Below are 21,748 nucleotides of genomic sequence, written 5' to 3'. Positions count from 1 at the left end.
GGGTTTTGACTCCTTTGGTTCAAGGCAGACATTATGTTTTCTTTTTGCATGGGACTATCCAAAATTCCCACTTCCCTCAGGGTGAAACGGCAAAACATCACTCCCAAGGCCCAGCCTGACCTCAGCAAAATACAGCACAGTTGGCTCCAGGTCGGTGTTAGTCCCTCTGTCCCTGCACACAGATTTATAATCAAGAGAACTCTCTCCTTCCCTAAGAGGATAATGTCAATCCAGGTTGGAATTCCATATTAATCACTTCTGGAACGGAAGGATTTACTCCCTTAACCGCTTTAAGGAGGATGTGGCTGCTCAATGACCAGGCCCTATTTTGCGATTCGGCACTGCGTTACTTTCACTGACAATTGCGCGGTCGTGCGACGCTGTACCCGAACAAAATTTACATCCTTTTTTTTCCCACAGGTCGGCGGTCTGCCGATGTGAATGGCAGATGGCCGTTCTGTCACAGACAAACACAGGGATCCTGTGTTCCTGCTATTCAGAAACACAGATCTCTATGTTCATCTAGTAAGTCCACCCCCACACAGTTAGAAAGCATCCCCTAGGGACACACTTAACCCTTTGATCGTGTTAACCCCTTCCCTGCAAGTGTCGGTATAGTAACAGTGCATATTTTTAGCACTGATTACTGTAGTAATGTCACTGGTCCCCCCAAAAGTGTCAGTTAGGTGTCCGATGTGTCCACCGCAATGTCGCAGTCCCGCTAAAAATCACTGATCGCTGCCATTACTACTAAGAAAAAAAAAAAATGACACAAATCTTTCCCCTAGTTTGTAGACGTGATAACTTTTGCGCAAACCAATCAATATACCCTTATGCTGAAGAAAGGAAAACGCTGCTCCAGGTGTATAGTGTGTGGTAATTGCCAGGAGATAGGATATCCAAAAGAGTGCTGGCCCCGGCCCGCCTCCGTGGGAACACTTGCAGAAAAGGAAATAGCCGCACATCCAGGGATTCCAATAAGTTGCAAATACCTTTAATTCCAAAATGTTGCAAGTGATGACACCAAAGACACCAACATGAAGTCTCGGAGATGCGTTTCACACATACATCTTGTGCTTAATCATTAATGATTAAGCACAAGATGTATGTGTGAAACGCATCTACGAGACTTCATGTTGGTGTCTTTGGTGTCATCACTTGCAACATTTTGGAATTAAAGGTATTTGCAACTTATTGGAATCCCTGGATGTGCGGCTATTTCTTTTTCTACAAATCAATATACCCTTACTGGGATTTTACCAAAAATAGGTGGCACAATACAAATTGGCCTAAAATGTTACATTTCTTTTTTTTTCTTTTTTTTTTTTGAGAATGTTATATAGCAGAATGTGAAAAATATATATATATATATATATATATATTTTTTCAAAATAGTCGCTCTTTTTTTGTTTAAAGATAAATAAAAAAATAAAAATCTCACAGGTGATCAAATACCACCAAAAGAAAGCTCCATCTGTGGGAAAAAAGGGACGTCAATTTTATTTGGGTACAGCGTCACACGAATTGTCAGTGAAAGTAACGCAGTGCCGAATCGCAAAATAAGGCCTGGCCATTAAGGGGGGGCAAATCCTCCCGGTCTTAAAGTGGTTAATATTGATTTACACATGCACTCATAGCACTTATCCACTTTTGAGTAAAAATACTGAGGCAAGCGCTGAGGCTGGCTTCTCTTTCAGAGGTCAATTTATCAATTCATTAATCCACTCTTCAGCTGCTGCAACTCTCATAAACAATATAAATATTAATACAGTAATTTCTAGGCCCATCACAACTAGGGATGGTCGAACTTTTGAAAAATTTGGTTCAACCAGAACACCCGAATTTACCGAAAGTTTGGTTCGGATTCCAGAACCCCATTGAAATCAATGGGACCCGAACTTCAGGAATCAAAAAACACCATTTTGAAGCCCTAAAACCTAATAAATGCCCCTAAAAAGTTCCTAGGGTTCTGGGTCATGCCCCAGGGACTATGAATCGGGCAAAATAAAAGTTCTTAAAAATTATCGTTTTTGATAGAGAGCCAATTATTGAAAAAAAAAAAAGAGATTTCTTTGGGTTTAGTGTCTGAGGGGGGGGGGGGGGTCTAAAAAGTGTACCTGTGAAGTTTCAGCTCTGTAGCATGTCCAGAACCAGAAAAAAAAAAAACAGAACAGATTATTTTTCTTAGAATTTCAGTAGCGCAGGGATGGTGTTACCCTCCTTTCATAAAGTGCAAATAAATAAAGTGCATAAATTGCATAAATAATCCAAAACATCCAACTAAGCAAGAACAGAGTCATTCAAAAGTCTTTATTTATGTAGTGCCAGAGCAATACACAGTGCCTTTAATGCAGGGTCATTGGTGTCAGTTATAGGAACCACCGTACAATGTCACTCACCACCACCACCAGCTCTGGCACTACATAAATAAAGACTTTTGAAGGACTCTGTTCTTGCTTAGTTGGATGTTTTGGATTATTTATGCAATTTATTCACTTTATTTATTTGCACTTTATGAAAGGAGGGTAACACCATCCCTGCACTACTGAAATTCTAAGAAAGATAATCTGTTTTTTTTTGTGATGAATTTTAAATTTTGCATAGTTGTCACTGTGGCTTTATCAGAGCCAGGTCACCCTAAACTCCGGTCACCCTGACATGACAGAGCGGGGTCACCCTGGCATGGCAGAATCAGGTCACCCTAAACTACGGTCACCCTGACATGGCAGAGTGGGGTCACCTTGGCATGGCAGAGTCAGGTCACCCTAAACTCCGGTCACCCTGACATGACAGAGTGGGGTCACCCTGGCATGACAGAGTCAGGTCACCCTTACATGGCAGAGTGGGGTCACCATGTGCTTCCTGTAAGGGGGTGTGGTATTTTGCACAATAGCTGACTAGCAAGCACGTATACCTGCTGTAGATATATCAGCAGTGCAACGTGCTCACTAGATGGAAACCTGACACTTAAAACTATCCCTACAAAAACTAGATTATTAAATCTAACTATAGTGGTATATAGTACCTTAACTACACTGCATATCCCTTTCCTCACACTAAAAGAACAGCTCCATACAGCAGAAGATAATTGCAAAATGACATTGGAGCTTTGCAAGCTATGCAGCAAATGTTGTAACAAAGCAGGAGAAACACAAATGCTTCCACTCTCTTCAAAAGCCTCTGTATTACAGTGCTAGAGGTTAGGCGGGGCTATGTTATATACTGGGGGGCGTATTCACTCCTGATTGGCCTCTGGACCTCGTAGTCACTCCAATCACGTTCCTAGCAGACTCCTGCCCCCTCATTGGCTTTTACTGACGTTTCTGGGCCAGTCACGGGCTTTTAAAGCCCACTTCCTGTCCCATTGCATTCTGGGAGGTTCTGGTGACCGAATTCCGAACTTTTACCACAAAAAGTTCGTAATTCGGCCGAATTTCAAACACCCAATGTTCGGGTCGAACCGATGGTGGACACAAACCGTTCGATCATCCCTAATCACAACCAGTAGCGCGAGGGTTATACCCCTAACAAGGTATAATATTGACATACTTTTGTTTTGGTCTGAGGAGCAGACCTAAGGCCTAGGTGTGAGGCCTGAAGCAGCCGTGTGGCAAGCGAGTAAGCCAGGAGGCTGAAGTTGCAAGTTACAGCAATGGTGGGACCCCTTGCGAAGGAAAATTGCTGTTTTTTTGAACTTTCCATTCCTTTAAATAAAAGTGGGCTGCCATGCCCTTAAACATGCAGTCTGTAATGGTGCTACTTTTGAAATCGCATGCACCATTTGAATTTAATAACCCCAGATCTTTACACCCTGTATGTTGCGGCCGTTAAGATGCCCATCTAATAGTTTTTTTTAAACTATCAACATTCCCTGCTGATACCACTGCTTGTGGAAGGGAATTCCACATCCTTACCGCTCTGACAGTAAAGAACCCTCTACGCAGTTTAAGGTTAAACCGCTTCTCTTCCAATTTTAGTAAATGCCCGCATGTCTTTTTAAGTACTTGTAAAGCCAGAAGGTGCATTCTATGCATTAAGATAAAAAGCGTTTTGTGTGTAGCAGCCTCCCTCAGCCCCCCTAATACTTACCTAAGCCCCATCTCTGTGCAGCAATGTCCACGAGTCCCTCGGTCGTCCGGGACTCTCCCTCCTGATTGGCTGAGATACAGCCGCGGTGCGACCGGCTCCCGTAGATGTCAATTAAAGTCAGTGAGCTAACAAGTAGAGAGAGGGTGCGGGGCCAAATGGCAGCTCCGTGTCTGAATGGATACACGGAGCTGCAGCTCACCTCAGGTGCCCCCCATAGCAAGCTGATTGCTGTGGGGGCACTCTTCCCCTTTCCCCCCTGCCCTTTTGGTGGACGTTTCCTCTGCACATCGGCGCCACGCCTTGCGCCGTATACGTGACGTCACTTATAGGGTGCCAAAATGCCAGCTGCGCTGTTCCATCCACAGCATGTTACAAGCGTCCCCTTGGGCGGTGTCTGCCACTGGTGTCCACCGCCCAATGAGAGATGCCTCTCCTTCCAGCACGCTAGCGTGACACTGGGAGCGCAATTTGGGTGGCTTGTTGGTATGTATGCAGCATCATCGTTGGAGTTTTGAGTTTGTTTTTTTTTTTTAATGAATGATATATACACATATGATAATAAGCATGATAATTAATGTGAACTACAAATATAACAAAAGTAACAATGTATCAAAAAGTCTGTGATGAAAATGTCTTTAACGGTGCAGATCCGGTTGATAAATTATTTGTAGTATAGGAAAAGCGTGAATAGATCAGCCACCACCAACATCTAGGGGGCTTACCAGAAATGGTGGACCCAGTTTGACGTATGCTTTTACTATGTGTTTATAGCATTCACATTTTTTAGCCCTGCACTTTTTTGTATTTTTATGGCTACAGATTGTCTTCTGTTGTGCTAGCTGCTTCTACTTATCCAAACTACTAGACCAATAAGCGCTGTACTTTTAGAATTTGCAGGTTCTATATAAGTACCTGGAAAAAAAACAAGCATCTATTTCTTACCTTCTTTAATGTCTGTTTAAAGTATTCCTCTGTAAAGAAAAAAAATACACATATGAGACATTGTGGAGGGGTAATGAGGGGAAACACATTTTCAGAAGCAAAGGCCACCAATGACAGTCTCTCTACTTCTCTGATAGGTTTCCTTTAAGTGATTAAAACCACACCTAATACTGTTTCAGTTGTAATAGTTATAAAAAAACAAACCCAATGTATTTATAGGATTATAATAGAGAAATAGAATAGTAGAAAGTCTCTGTTACCTGCAGCCTCCTGTAAGATCTGGTGGATGTGTCGGAGTTTATTGGCCATTCTTCTCTCCGCTGATAGAGGGTTTATTTTATGTTCAGTCAGTAATCTCATTTCTGCTTTGCTGAGAGTCAGGAGTTCCCAGTCCCAGTTTTTTCCTGCCACCCACCTTTTTGTAATTTTCTTCTTGGAAATGATATCCTCCACATCACTTATCACAACTTTTATGTTTTCTGGACCTACAGAGTAGACAAGAATAGAGATTACACAATACAAGTGTAAACACCAGCAATATAATGTAGGGATAGACCGATTATCGGCAAGGCTGATATATCGGTGGCCGATATGCACTTTCCCCGATATATCGGTATCGGCCGATATTTTTGTGACGTCATTCTGTCTTCTTAGGCTGCCTCCCTCGCCTTGGACAGCCTCATCTGGAGTTGGGACTAGTCTCGCGGGAGTGTATCACAGCCACCCACAGCAGCCCGGTGCCAGCCAGCCACCCACATCCACAGGCCCTGTACCAGCCAGCCAGCCACAGGCACTGTACCAGCCAGCCAGCCACAGGCACTGTACCAGCGAGCCAGTCAGCCACCCACAGGCCCTGTACCAGCCAGCCACCCACAGCCCCTGTGCCAGCCAGCCACCCATCCACCACAGGGTGCCAGACAACCAGCTACCGTCCACAGGGTGCCAGACAGCCAGCCACCCACCACAGGGTGCCAGACAGCCACCCACCATAGGGTGCCTGAGAGTCAGCCACCCACCACAGGGTGCCAGACAGCCAGCCACCCACAGACAGGGTGACAGACAGCCAGCCACCCACAGGCCCTGTACCAGCCAGCCACAGGCACTGTACCAGCCAGCTGCCCACAGGCCCTGTACCAGCCAGCCACTCACAGCCCCTGTGCCAGCCACCCACCTACCACAGGGTGCCAGCCAGCCACCCACCACAGGGTGCCAGCCACCCACCACAATGTGCCAGCCAGCCAGCCATCCACCACAGGGTGCCAGCCAGCCACCCACTACAGGGTGCCAGCCAGCCAGCCACCCACCCACCACAGGGTGCCAGCCAGCCAGCCATCCACCACAGGGTGCAAGCAAGCCAGCCACCCACCACAGGGAGCCAGCCAGCCCCCCAATACAGGTTGCCAGCCAACCAGCCAGCCACCCACCACCGGGTGCCAGCCAGCCACCCACCACTGGGTGCCAGCAAGCCAGCCATTAAGCATTAAACAAAAAATAACATGTTCAGTACCAGATTTGTGTCAATAATTGTCTTTATTTTTCAAAACTTTAAAAGTACAAAATATCGGCCCATATCGGCCGATACAGATATGTTGTGATCGAAATATCGGTATCGGCCCTGAAAAAACCATATCGGTCTATCCCTAATACAATGTATAGATCTAAATAGATGGTAAAGCTGACACTATAGTGTGTGGCTGGCTCTACTTTCCATTTGCAAATGTTTTGCAGCATTCCACCTTCTTCCTACCTACAATCTGTTTATTACAAAACCCATCACAATGCTCCGTGCTATGGATACATTATTAGATGTTCTCCCCTGTGAGAACCAGCAGATGATACTTTATATAGCCTTGGCAGTCAGTCTTGCCATTGACAGTTGGGAGCAAATAAAAGTGTTTCCTGAACTTGTGACCACTAGGTCACCTATCATTTTGTTCAATGTATTACGCACACAGTTATGCCAATTAGGACTCCATTGACACTGTGGGCAGGGTTTTCCACCATCAGTAAATTTGCAGATTTTTACAACTGTCTGTAAATATCAGGGGCTCATAATTTGTCACCCTGTGTTGACTTTTTAGATGTCCAATTAAGCAGGAAAATTACTTGTTATGGGTATTGTCAATGTTTCCATATTGTGCGTATAATGTTTAAATATCGATAGCTCCATCAGTAAATTTTCAATGTTTTGTCAGCAAAAAATGCTGCAGGGGGTTGGCTGTAGGACCTCAACCTGATACTTTCTGTTTTGCATAAATCTCCATTTGGACCCATCCAAGATCTTCCCTTAGTCCTCCCTACTCAGAAGGTTATTATTCTGGTCACCTGTACCTTCTACGTCATTTCGTACAATAGCCACTAGGGGCAAGCGTGCGCCGCCGGAGGCATGATCGCACGCTGATTGGACAGAGGGGGAGCCAATCAGTGGGTCCAGCGGATTTTTTCATTTCCAAGAAAGGTAGAATGGCAGTTTGTCTATGTAAACAAGGCAGATCACAGTTCTGACAGGGGAAAAGTCTTCCCCTAGTCAGAGCACCTCCCCCACAGTTTGTAAGCATGCCCATGGGGCTCTTTGTTTTGTTTCTTGTTTTGTCTTTTCATTCAATTTTAATTGCACATCATTGATACTTTTTTGCTTTGTTTCTCACTTTTAGCATTTAATCTGAGCATCAGATACATACTTTTTGAACTCAGGCTCACTCCTAGTGTTACCAGTTGATATCCCCACCTACTGCACAGTATTATACTCCTTGTACTGATTGCTGATATTACTATTCATATACACTTTAGAAATGAGTCCTATAGCCATCACCGTGGATGCCACACTATCTTGGTTTGTGTTTGCGTTTGGCCCTGTTTGTCCTGCCGGGCCCTCGTGGATCCAAGGCCCACAGCTCCCAGGATAGACATTCCCAGCAGCAGCCAATGGAACATGAGTATGCAATTTCTTTTTAACATATTTGTAAGTGTGGGCCCCTTGGTGGCTCCTTAGTGTTTTGCATTAGTATAACATGATCTACTATCTTTATTACATGCCACAAACTGTTTTATTTCATAGAAATTAGGTATTGCATCAATCCCTGAGGAAGTGAACGGTTGTTTACGAAACGCGCCGGGTTACCAAGATGAATTTTCATATCTACCGTGGATTGTTCTATGGAATACTGAACTTGACCATGAATATATAATATACTAGGTATTAGGAATCTACCGATTATTGGCAATGCCGATATATCGGGGCCCGATATGCACTTTCCCCGATATATCGGGTTACCAATATTGCTGATATTTTGGGAAAGTGCTTGTACCAGAGTGATGCTGCAGCTAGAGGCATCACCCCGGTAACGGCATCCATTGTCGACGGTCAGCTGTCTTGTAATGACAACCGATGCGGCTGAGAAGCCGCTCGGCTGTCAATACAAGGAGCGGTAGGGGACATCCCCCCCCTCCTGTGGTGGGACGGGAGACTTGGGCAACTAGCCTGCACGGCCGCCGAAGGCCCGTTCAAAGCCGCATTTGGCTCTGATCGGGTCTCCATGTAAAGCCTGGAAGTGATGCCATGACATCACTTCCGGGTACTCAGCACCAGATTTAAAAAAAAAATAACAGCATTCATTTGAATGCTTTTAAGTGCAGAGGAGGGGTTTGGGGTCTTTTAGACCCCCAGATCCCTCCACAAAAGTACCTGTAAAAAAAAAAAAAAGAAATGTTTTTAAATGTACAAAAATATCCGCCAATATCGGTCAATACCGATATGCATTCCCCAAAATATCGGTATCGGCAACGAAAAACCGATATCGGTCAATCACTACAATGTATAACATCACAAATCTGTTTCATAATACGGTACTTGTCTGTGTTTACTTGCTGACATTGTATGTTCCAATAAACTTTCATTTTATATTTCATCATTGGGCGCGTCGCACCTGATTTAAAAATTTAAAAATTAAAAAATTTTTGCAACTTTGTAAACACCCCCTAGGGACACATTTAACCCTTTGATCGCCCCTGATGTTAACCCCTCCCCTGCCAGTGTCATTAGTACAGTGACAGTGCATATGTTTAGCACTGATCACTCTATCGGTGTCAATGGTCCCCAAAAAAGTGTCATAAGTGTCAGTTAGGTGTCTGATGTGTCCGCCGCAATGTCGCAGTCCAGCTAAAAATCGATGATCGCTGCCAATACCAGTTAAAAAATTGTAAAAAAATAAAAATGGCATAAAAATATCCCATAGTTTGCAGACGCGATAACTTTTCCACAAACCAATCTATATATACGCTTTTTGGGATTTCTTTATACCAAAAATATGTGGCACAAAAAATATTGGCCTAAATTGATGAAGAAATTAGATTTTTTTTATATTTTTTATTGGATGTGTTTTATAGCAGAAAGTAAAACATATTATTATTATTATTATTATTTTTAATTGTTGCTCTTTTTTTGTTTATAGCACAAAAACTAAAAACCGCAGAGGTGATCAAATACCACAAAAAGAAATCTCTATTTATGGGAGAAAAAGGATACCATTTGTATTTGGGTACAGTGTCACACGGCCGTGTAATTGTCAGTTAAAGTAACGCAGTGCCGAATTGAAAAAAGTGGCCCGGTCTTTAAGGGGGTAAATCCTTCTAGGGCTGAAGTGGGTAAATAATCCAGGATCTCTGATGTGTAATGAGTTTGTAAATCATGATGTTTATATTTAGCTGAAAATGGAGAGTGGTGGGAACTCTCTATATACTGTACAATGTGATCTGATCTGTGGTCTACAGCAGTGGTCCTCAACTCCGGTCCTCAGGGCCCACTAAAAGGCCAGATTTTAAGTATTACCTTGGGGAGATGCAGATTAGAGTACTGCAATCACTGAGCAGCAAATTATATCACCTGGGATGTATTTCAGTTATCTTGCAAACCTGGCCTGTTAGTGGGCCCTGAGGACCAGGTTGAGGACCACTGGTCTACAGAACAGAACCCTTAGAGTGGATCCAGAATCCAGGAGATCACTTTCTCATCTGGAACTCAGTATGAATCTTACCAAGTTTTTCTCTGCTGTAATCCAGGAATTTCTTCAGACAAGACAGATCAAGCAGAGGGGTCTCCGGAGAGTGTGCGTGATACAGGAAAATGATGGAGGATTCATCAACATAAGACTTCCATTTATCTTCTGCAAGATGAGAAATGCAGCCACACACAGTCCAATATTTAAAAACTGAAAGTTCTGACAAAAGCTTCAATAGCTGCATTACATCTGTTTTGGGGTCCCAGGTGAAGACGGCCAGGCGCTCTGTAGACTCCTTCCTAATTATTGTATCACTGAAATAACACAGAGCACACATAATAAGAAGTTAGTTTATTCTTGTTAATAGAAATATAAAAGTGATATAAAGAAATGGTGTATACAGATTCTGGGGGACTTTCAGGACTGACAACTGTTTGTGACCTTCATGATATTTGTTAAAGAGAGTAAAGATGGCCAGTACTGTATGTACCATAAAATATTAAAATAATTCGAAGAACTGATACATTGCAATATATTATATATTTTTTTTTTTTGTGCTTGAGTTTAGACCCACCTTAGAATCATTTGGAGGAACAAAAGAAAAATCATATGGTAGCCACATACACATTGGCGATCATACAATCAGACTTTCCATCTCATTTTTAAAATGTAAAGACATAATGAATAGGAGGAGTAATGGGATTTGTTTAGTAGCTGGTAGTTTGGTAGCTGTGAACCTGAACTCTATCATCAGTTGAAATGAATGTCAAATGAAACCAAAATAATATCTGCGCTCGGCTAAAAAATGTTTGGCTGGCAGCCAGCACCAATAGGTTTGATCATACGCCCATAAACAGAAAGAATACAGAGAGGGTGCAGCGCCAACTATGTGTTAACGAAAGTCCTAGAACACTTCACACATAGTCCATCAACTGAAGATAGCAAAGATGATAGGAAGATCCCCCGCACCAACTGTTGTGAGGAGGACTACAGATACACTCATCACCATTGTTTGATTGCATTGGCCCTCACATTATAGAGAGGTCTATAATCACATGTGTAGACACCAGGGCAAGATGAATGGAGAACTTGTACCAGGCACCCGGTGTAACCCTCACTGTGGCTCCTTGGGAAAAATGTATCCCCCAATCCTGAGACAGGAAGCTCATACTCCAATTGATATATGCATAAACAATAGCCTTTTTCATCATATTGTTCTGTTCCGACTTACACGTTTCTTCATTTTCTGACGTCTTCACACCTCTAAAGATGTCAGAATATGACGAAACACGTAAGTGGGGCAGGGTGATATGACGTAAAGGGCTATTGTTTATGCATATATTGTTTAGAGTATGAACTTCCTGTCTCAGAATTGCGGGATACATCTTTCCCAAGGCGAAATATGGCAAAACATGTAAGTGGGGCAGGGTGATATGACGTAAAGGGCTATTGTTTATGCATATATTGTTTAGAGTATGAGCTTCCTGTCTCAGAATTGCGGAATACATCTTTCCCAAGGAACCACAGTGAGGGTTACAGCGGGTGCCTGGTACAAGTTCATTTTGCCCCGGTGTCTACACATGTGTTTATCGACTTCTCTGTAATTTGAGGGTGAACGCAATGTGGTAAGTAGGATTGCACCTTCCCTTACAGTGGTGACGAGTGCATCTTTAGTCCTCCTCACAACAGTTGGTGCGGGGATCTTCCTTTCATCTTTACCATCTTCAGTTGGTGGACTATACAGTATGTCAAGTGTTTTCTAGGACTTTCGTTAACACATAGTTGGCGCTGCACCCTCTGTGTATTGAAATTAATGTCAAGCAATACAACATCACTACTAGTGATAGGGAGACTTAACGACATTCGCTAAATTAGTTATCTAAATTCTAGGGAGCAGAGAATCATGCAAAGGTGGATTAACCCTTTCCAAGGTAGCAGTCAGATCTTCCTATATGTAACCAGTGAGTTGCTGTATAGTTTAGTAACAATTATCACCAGTATTTTAGGATACCTAAAATAAAAGGAATTTCTGATATATGTCTTTATTTGTCATATATCACATGCAATTTACAAAAAGATGTGTCATGAAATGAAAAAAAAATAAAAATACCTGGGTAAAATAGAATGGTCTTTCAGATCTGGAGTGCTCTGCAAGCAATTAGTGTTCCTTAGAATTTCAGAAGTTTGAGAACTGGCCTTACCATACTGCAGTGAACATGGAACTGTGGACTCTTGTACGTTTGTGACTACGCCTATCTCCAAGTATTCTGATTTGGTAGTATTAACTTTCATATCAACAGGTTGACTGTTTGACTCATTAGAGATTTTGGTTAACTTATCAGATGTTTGTTTTTTTTCAGAAGAGTTGGGGTCATCATCAGAGGCTGGAATGGTTGGTGCAGAACTTTCAGTTGCTTTGTAGAATGCTGATTTTATCTTGGATTTCCCATTTTCAATCATGTTACTATTCCAGCCGTCACTTTCAGATAATATGGATGACCTGCCATTTTCTGTATTCAATTCAGCATATGTTTGAGCCTCAGCTTCAGATGAAACAGTTGTCTTCATATGTTCTGGCTTTGGTCTTTTAGGATGGTGTAAAACAAATACAGTGTTTCCTATCTGTATTTTATCTTCATGCCACAGCTGGGTCTCATTTTTAGATAAGCAGCCATTGACATAGGTTTTTGAGTTGTTGACTGGAATTAGAAAAACGTCTTCTTCTGTTTTCCGGATCTCACAGTGTTCACACTCAGCCTCAGTATCAGAGATGTGGATGTCTTGAGAAGGTCCAGAGCCAATCTTGGTGACATCACTTATATTATGGATAATTAATGACATACCATGTTGGATAAGATAGAATTGGTTATTAAATGTGACATTCTGTTTTTTTAGAATGACGCCCATGTTCTCTAAATTCTTCTGCCATTCCTGTGTGGCAATCTCGGTCCTTTTCAGCTTTTCTTCCCACGAGGTTTCCAGATCTCTGAGAAGATTTTCCTTTTCCTCCATCTGGGACTTCAGTTTTTCTACTTCTGCCTCCACTTGTTCTGTTGTTGTTATCTGATCTCTGAGTCTTTTTATTTCCTCTTGTAGCTCCTCTATGGCTTTGGATTTCACATCCTTATTCACCACGGCTTGGTTGACTATTCGCTTGGCGCTGTCTGCGTATCTTAGGGTAGAGAGGGTTTCCTGATAATTATCTGCTGCAGGACTGACTGTGGCCAACATAATCGTCTTACTGTTTCCTCCAAGATTGTTCTTTAGCAGCCATGTGAGCACAGAGTCTCTATAGTTTATATGTTGATTCTTCCTTTTAGCCAATGAATTCATGACTAGGCCAAGAGTTAAAAGGGATGTGTTGATATTACAACATTCCTTAAGCTGACTGCCTTGTGCACCAGATTTGGAGGACCTCTCACTTCCTGCCAAATCTACCAGGCTGACCTTACTGACCAACTCTCTGGAGGCTCCAGACTTATGATCAATGCATATTTGTGTAACAGTCAGTGTTAGTATAGAATGGGATCGACTGCTCTGCTCATTCATCTTGGTTTCTGCAATGGCCCTCTGTTTATTACCTTGGTCCAGCAGCAATTTAATCTCTCCATAGCTTCGAACAGCATGACAAGATAACCCCTCAACATATGGACCGAGTAGTGGGTCTTCTCTAACTCTTAGTTTCTTTTGCTTCTTTTCCAAACTTAGGAGATCTCTCACCTCCTCATTATATATCTCAAAATAAGAGGCCTCAATCCTGATGGTTTCCAAGTCATTTGACTCTTTAAGAAATAAAGCTGAGCAGATTCTTGGCACAATACCAGGTTGGTCATCTGTCCCCATCATTGAAAATGTTTTTCCTGATCCTGTTTGGCCATAAGCAAAGATACACACATTGTAACCATCCCATATGTTCTCAAGAACTCCATTTCCCAGATGTCCATAAACATCTTCCTGCCCAGTATCATGGCCATCCTCTGTCCAGAAACAGTTGTCATATGTGAAGATATGAGGTTCTTTTTTGTCTTTTTCCTTGCAGGAAATGGGTGGCAGAAGGGTAATCTGGTTTCCGCTGACCCGAACAACACACTCTGAGTTTAATCCTTCCTCCCTCTGATTCAGAGGACGGACCCTCACAGCCACTTTTACTTTGCTGTTATTCATTTTGCAGCTTTTAGATAACCTGTGGGGAGAAAATATAAGAAAAGGTGAAAACAGTCTTTGGATCTAAATCTCCTTATAATAATGACCTGCTGACTCACATGTGTTATACAAAAATAAATCTGTGTCAATGGGATATGCTTGACATCCCTAGGATATTACAATCAGTTGTTTCTGTTGGTTAACCACTTCCGGACCTCCCCACGCACATATACTGTGGCAGAGCTTCCCTTTAGCACAAAATCACATAGCTGTACATCAATTTTTGCTCCAGGTCTGGTGCACAAATGAGTGCCCCAAGTGACCCGCTCCCACTGTGATTGGACACAGCAGGAGCCAATCAGTGGGTCTTGAGAGAGGCAGAACGGTGGTCAGCCTATGTGAACAAGGCTGATCGTCGTTCTGTCAGAGGGGAAGATGGAGGTCCTGTGTTTCTCCTAAGCAGGAACAGGGATCTCTGTCTTCCCCCAGTCAAAGAATTCCCCACACTGTTAGCAAGCACTCCCAGGGAACACATTTAACCCTTCCCAGCCAGTGTCGCTAGTACAGTGACAGTGCATTTTTTTTAGCACTGATCAGTTGATTGGTGTCACTGGTCCCCAAAAATTGTCACTGTGTTATATTTGTCTGCCACAATGTTGCAGTCCTGCTAAAAATCGCTAATTGCTACTATTACTAGTAACAAAAATAAATAAATTCATCCCATAGTTTGTAGATGCTGCTTATCCATTTGTAGAGGCCCCTGATGTTAACAACTTCCCTGCCAGTGTCATTAGTACAGTAACAGTGCATATTTTTGTCATAAGTGTCAGTTATTTGTCCGAACTGTCCTCCCCATTGCCACAGTGCTGCTAAAAATCGCTGATCCCTGCCATTACTAGTAAAAAAAAAAAAGCCATACAAAAATATCCCATAGTTTGTAGACGCGATAACTTTTGCACATACCAAGCAATATATACGTCTTGGGATTTGTTTTTCCATTTTTATACATGTTTTAGAGTAGAAAGTAAAAAATATTTAAGGGATAGACCTATGCGCTACAAGTAGGTATAAGACGTAAGAAAATGAAGGAAATGTGTAAAGATATAGTGGAACACCAAGGATCAAGCAGCTAATTCAGTAGTGTCACCACATACCACAATAATTTATAAGATAGAGAGAATCAGCGCTCTAATCCTTAAAAGCGATGGACCACCCAATGATAAAAAACTTAAGAAGTTGAAGTTCAAAATATGAAAAGTTGATCATGAAGTGATGTAATAAAAACAATGTCCACAATGTGATATAAATATAAAAGAAGTAAAAATACTTATAAATCGCAGTGAATCTCCAACATGTGATAAAAACACATACAAATGATCATATATATATATATAGGTCTCAGCAATAATAAACTGTATGCTCCTTTCCTTATAGGGCGATATCCTCTCTTCACCACAGTATATCATTCATCCATCCCGGGTTAAAATATAAGAGGGAAACTCTCATGCTGAGACCTATATATATATATACTGTATATCCTGAAGTATTACATATAATTGGGAGGTATCATACCCATTGGAGAAGATCAGGAGGTGAAAGATTGTACCCAAACGCTCTTTTGAGTGTGAATGGAGGTGAGCGGCCATTACACTTAATGCTGGATTGTTAGCTCACCTACCACTGCACCTGGCTGTCACTGGAATCTTCACTTCATCTTTTAAATCACTTGATCTATCTAATGGACAACTGAGCACTTTATTCACTTATTACAACCTATGTATGGACTGTTCAGCACTTTATTTATTCACATATAATATTTATTGAATATCTCTTGGACTTATATTATTCACTTTTATATCATTATTTCCGCCATACTGTTTATTTTTGGATTTTGGTAAATATTTTAAGTAGTTGGATCACTGTCACACCTTTTAGCTATTGGTGTTTTTACCATATCACCACTTCTGCACTCATCACTTTATTCACATATTAATGCATTGTTTTTGATGAATTTTCATATTTTGTGTGAGACTATTTGATTGATCATTTGTATGTGTTTTTATCACATGTTAGAGATTCACTGCGATTTATAAGTATTTTTATATCCACACTTCTTTTATATTGATATCACATTGTGGACATTGTTTTTATTACATCACCTCATGATCAACTTTTCATATTTTGAACTTCAAACTTTTTTATCATTGGGTGGTCCATCGCTTTTAAAGGTTTGGAGCGCTGTTTTTTTTTTTTTTTTTTTCAAAATTATCAGTCTTTTTTTGTTTATAGCACAAAACATGAAAACCTCAGTGGTGATCAAATACCACCAAAAGAAAGCTCTATTTGTGTGGAGAAAAGGACATCAATCTTATTGGGGTACAGCGTTGCATGACTGCTCAAATGTCAGTTAAAATAACGCAGAGCCGTATAACAAAAAAATGGCCTGGTCATAAAGCGGGTAAACCTTCTGGGGCTAAAGTGGTTAAAAAAATAATTTTGCGCTAACATATGAGAAAAGCATGAACAAAATGGTTGCCAAACAACATGAATTTACCAAAGACCAGGGTTTGTTCTTGTGGTCATACCTTGTAGTATATATAAGTAAGGTACATTGGGGGGCATAGCAACAACTCTTGTAGATGGCCGCTCTTCACTGAAGCTCCGCCAGGCCGCCGGGACATTTACCGCCATCCAAGCCTTCTCAAACCCCAGAAAACACCTTGCTGGCACCATCAGATAGCGGGAAGCTAAGGGATGCTGTGCCACCATAAAGACCTGCTGATACCAAGCTGTCTAGGTTTTTCCAAATTCTAGGCTGAGGTCCACAACAAAATGGTGGTGGGTGAGGGCCACGAACGAAGCATGTAGCGGTGCCCATCGGAGCTCTGGGACCTAACAGCATTCCACATACCTTCCAATATGGCTTCCCAGATGGTGATCTATTCTTGAAGGGCTTCTCACCCTCCACCCGCAGCCCTGCTAAGTCCAGGCCCCGCAGGGAGTCACCTCACAGGCCTCTCCAGGACCCCAACATAGGAGTAAGTGCTACACAGACACCAGGGGTTGGGGCCTCTACAGCCAGCACAGATCACATAGCAGCCTTTCCAACTCAGGGCCAACCTGTCTCTGACACTACACTAAAGGAAATTCTCCTTTCCCTGCACTCATCTCTGCAATCTGATCTGTTGTCCTGTGTTCACCAGTTTAAAGCAGAATTACATGTTCTGGGTGACAGGGTGGACAGAGTGGAAGTATCCCTTGAAGTGTATACTTCTTCCTTCAACACCATGGTCGATGCTCATGCTGCTTACTCTGACAAAATCACATGTCTAACGGACAAAGTTTCTGACCTAGAAGACAGGTCCAGGAGAAATAACATCAAGATCAGAGGTGTCCCCGAATCAGTTTCTGTCAGTCAATTACAACAATACACTCAAGATCTGTTCTCTACCCTGGTGCTGTCCTTGTCAGGGCCAGACCTTGCTATTGACAGAATTCATAGACTCCCAAAACCATCCTTTCTTCCAGCTGAAGTTCCTAGGGATGTCCTGCTTAGGGTACACTTCTATCAAGCGAAAGAAAAAATGAAAAAATGTCTGCCTTCCACCAGACTGACCACCTCCCAGATTGATACTTCACAATACACCTGCTTCCAGACTTCTCCCACCACACTCTCCAGCACCATGAAAACCTGATGTCAGTCACTAAAATGCTACACATTCACAACATTTCACACAAGTGGAAGTACCCAGCCACCCTGCCCATTAGTCACAATAGGGTGACAACTATGGTGACTACCCTGGATGAAGGTCTACAACTTCTGCAGCAGAGGGAGATACTCACTGATTCTCATCTATCAAGCTTCTGTCATGCGCAACCCAAACCTCTTACAGCAGAATGCCAAGTGTTCTCTCACAAATGTTCCTCTAAAAAAATCTATGTCTGGAGGCTTCGGAAAATACAATTGCATCATCCTTTAATTTAAGTCCCTAGCCGATGGAAGACTTCTTCCCTTTCTCTGTGTCCCTTGGAATTTTTTGGGGATTTTTACCTTGGGTCTAAAAATAGGGATAAAGGAATCTCACTATTCTGTAATATGCTCCAGGACAAACTTACCTTCTGCAAAACCATGCTTAAATGGGAACATGATCTCCATATGGCCTACTCTCCCTCCCAGTGGCAAGCTATCTTTAGATCAATCTTCCACGCTACCCACTGCACTAGCCATGTGGAACTGATGTCAAAAATCACTAATAGGTGGTATTATATTCTTTACAAATTGGCAAAGTTTTCTTCCTCCCTTTCCTCACTATGCTGGCACAATTGCGGTCAAGTAAGTAATCTTCTGCATTCCTTCTGGGTTTTCCCCAATCTCACAAGCTTCTGAAACCAAACTCCAACTAATCTCTACGTGTATAGGGATTATCAACAAACCTACTCTAGCCCTAGCGCTTCTGAACATTGGGATAGGCCTTTCTCCCCCTATACACTTTCAGCTTGTCTCCCACATACTGCTTGCAGCCCACTTAATGATTCTTAGAAACTGGAAGTCAACCCATAATATCCCTGATGTAGAAAGAATGATTGATCATAATCATGCCTTTGAGCACAATTTGGCATTAAACGGCATGAAACTTGAAACCTTCTCCAAGTCATGGACTGTTTGGAAGAGCAGGAGGAAAGCACCCTCAGGTCTGTCCTATCTGTAACTGGTAATGTGTAATTCACTGCTTTTGAGCATTGTTTCGCATTGTACTGTCCCTTGTTCTGTGCCTTGTTTACATTTTGTCTGTGTGTAAACCTCTTTATAATTCAATAAAAATGTATTGAAACAAAAAATGTATAGCACCCTACAGGTAGGTGCTAGGTAAATGTATAGTAGGCCTTGTCTGCCTAACAGCAGGGCTGTGATTTATTTAGTCAGGGTGTCATGGTTTCCAGGTGTGCCTGCTGAAGGGGGAGTCTCCCCACTGGCTCCGGTGAGAAGGTTCATATAGGGCGGTGGAGGAAACCCAATCAGGGGACACATCTAGGCTTGTAACTACCTCAGAAGGCAGATTGTGCTGCAAGGGATTCTGGGAGTGGGTATAAGTTTGGGGGTGGCACATGACACGATGACTTTGGCGGGAGCAGAGTCCCAGGATGGAGAGTGCGGCTGTCTCTCCTCCTGTCTGAGGGAAGAGGATGTCTCAAGGTGTCGCCTGAGAATCCAGAGAGTGCTGAGTTGAGCTGAGGGGGATCCGGTGTGCTGAGAACCTGTGGAAAGAGAGAGGGGTTCAGTCCCAGGAAAGCCTACATAGGTCGTGAGCACTGAGGATTGCCCCTGGGGGTCTGCCAGATTTAAAGGGGACAACCCTGGAAGAGGTTCTGGGATCCAGTGCCAGCTAGCAGAAAGGGGGTACCTAGGTTAAGGACCCTAAAGTTTCAGAAGGGGCTGCATACACAGTAAACCCCCGAAGAATTCAGGGTTAAAGGGGGGCACCTACTATTGGGATTGCTATTACTATTACTGAATTGTACAGAGTGAACCAGTTGGGATTTACAGTTCTACAACATACTACCTCAAGCCAGAGCAAGGCAGGAGGGAAGTATTCAGTGACTTGTTGCAGTGTAACAGTATTCTCAGAGTTAGTGAGCGTTAGCTGGCACCGGCTGGCGTCGAGGAAGCGCCAACGGGCATTTTTCAGGAACCAAGTCCCAAGTGTACATATCCGAAGCCTAAAGGAGTATCCCACTCATTCCCTTCTCCCATCCCCTTATCTACAATAAAACAACAAAACCAAGATGCCAGAGTTGTCCATGTCTCAGTCTCTACATCCAGGGCTGCAGCTCACATGGGCTGGAGAGGTAACCGGTGACAATGGCAGACCCACATCAGGCCACAGGCCTGGAAAACCTGCTACAAAAGTAAGGTACATTGAATCCAAAACTTTTTTATGATTAGTAGCCCAGCTGCCCTTTTCCAATGCTATCCCAGCAAACTCAACATTCTGTGATCCAGCACTAGTCTTCTTCTGGGTTGAAGAACACCCAGATTCATTCACATTCTTGCATCCACTTCACTGTCATCCTGACCTCTGCATCATTGAGCACTTCCCAGCTCTATAGAAGAGGCAAAGAAGAAGACCTGGTGAGGTTGATTTACGAAAACTGGAGAGTGCACAAGGTAGGCACATACAGTATAGTAAAAGAAAGAGCGATAGAAGATACTGTATACACCCCCCCCTTCTTTTAGAAGCTCCATGAGCAGGGCACTCCTATTCCTTCAGTACTGAACTGTATTGTAAGTGTATTGTCCCCATTTATATTGTAAAGCGCTGCGCAAACTGTTGGCAATATATAAATCCTGTATGATAATATACAATATGTTCCATGGTTCAGAGTTACGGGAACATTGTGGGACTTTATTTAATAGAAAATAATGAACTCACCATTAAGGAATTATCATTTCACTCGTCACTCCTATGTTATAGGTTCTTGGGTTTTGGTTGTCCCCTCATGCACTCCTTGTATGCTGAGGATATGTAGATATAACAGAGACGATTGGGATGTCTGTATTCTACATTTCTTCCACTTCTTTAAATTCCCCAGAATGTGAGACCCGATTCCACTCTGACCTGGTTATTTGCTCTCCTGTGGGTAGCAAATTCACTTTCATTATGACTAGAGAAGAGTTAATCATTACAAATCTTCCGTACTTTGTTTCCTTAGTTTGGCTATCATACAGGTTTATGGTTGCTGGCCGGCTGATAATCCACTTTTTTTTTTTTTGTTAAGATATTTTAAAGCTTCAATAAATAATAAATAAATAAATAAAAAATGATGTCTTCCTGAAATCCATGTTTGTCTGATACTGAAATATCTAGAGGTGATTTTCCCAGATTTAATATATTTATTAGAATTTGTGAAAGATGTTCGGGTCTAGTGGTTTAAGATGGGTATTGCCAACATCCCTAAGATTGCAGAACTGGAAAAAAAAATTCCCCTTGGATTTGGGACTTTTTAGGCAATAACCGATCACTGAGTAGACTTAGTAAAGCATAAATATAATTTTATTAGTCTACTAAGTCTACTCAGTGATGGGTTATTGCCTAAAAAGTCCCAAATCCAAGGGGAATTTTTTTTCCAGTAATATATTTATTATGTTTTTGCCTGTTCCCGAAGTTATGCTATTTCATTATAAATCTAATAATATTAGCAGAGACAATAATAACAATAATAATAATAATACTCTCAGCCCCCGTTCACACTAGGGCAACCTGTGAGGCGACCTGGTCGCCTCACAGGTCGCTGCAGGTCGCCTTCCATAGGGAAGCCGCGGACCCGTTCTAATAGGAGCGACACAAGTCGCTCCGACCTAGAAAAAGGGTCCAGAGCTTCTTTGGGGCGACCCGGAGGCGACCGCCATAGACTTCAATGTTATGAAGTCCGTGGCGGCCGCTCCGAGGTCGAGGCGCGCTGATCGCACCGCGACCTCGGAGGTCGCCACCCGAAGTCGGATCGCCCCAGTGTGAACGGGGGCTCAGTGTTAAAAGAGGCAAAAATTATATTTTATTACAAAGAAAGGAAAATCATGA

General features: G+C 42.5%; 2 protein-coding genes across 2 annotated transcripts in view; one reads left to right on the top strand and one right to left on the bottom strand.

The window, feature by feature from the left end:
• Positions 1-20,699, bottom strand: part of LOC309558420 (uncharacterized protein) — a gene marked incomplete at its 3' end in the record, with an annotated part of 48,945 nt that extends 28,246 nt beyond the window's left edge. The window contains exons 1-5 of the mRNA XM_082261494.1: positions 20,603-20,699; positions 12,139-14,211; positions 10,065-10,342; positions 5,292-5,516; positions 5,032-5,060 (exon numbers count right to left, since the gene is read on the bottom strand). Of these exons, the coding sequence (XP_082117620.1) occupies positions 5,032-5,060; positions 5,292-5,516; positions 10,065-10,342; positions 12,139-14,192 (2,586 nt within the window). The 5' untranslated portion in view covers positions 14,193-14,211; positions 20,603-20,699. The remainder of the gene's footprint in view (positions 1-5,031; positions 5,061-5,291; positions 5,517-10,064; positions 10,343-12,138; positions 14,212-20,602) is intronic.
• The window catches only part of LOC309558419 (olfactory receptor 1E16-like), a gene marked incomplete at both ends in the record, with an annotated part of 17,820 nt that continues 13,530 nt past the window's right edge, over positions 17,459-21,748 (top strand). The window contains one exon of the mRNA XM_082261493.1: positions 17,459-17,728. Coding sequence (XP_082117619.1) covers positions 17,459-17,728 — 270 coding nt within the window. The remainder of the gene's footprint in view (positions 17,729-21,748) is intronic.

Source organism: Pelophylax lessonae (genome assembly GCF_965119305.1).
Source record: "Pelophylax lessonae genome assembly, chromosome: 6".
Taxonomy (NCBI): Eukaryota; Metazoa; Chordata; class Amphibia; order Anura; family Ranidae; genus Pelophylax; species Pelophylax lessonae.
The sequence above is the reverse complement of the archived record's forward strand: the minus strand, read 5'-3'. Positions and strand labels throughout refer to the sequence as shown.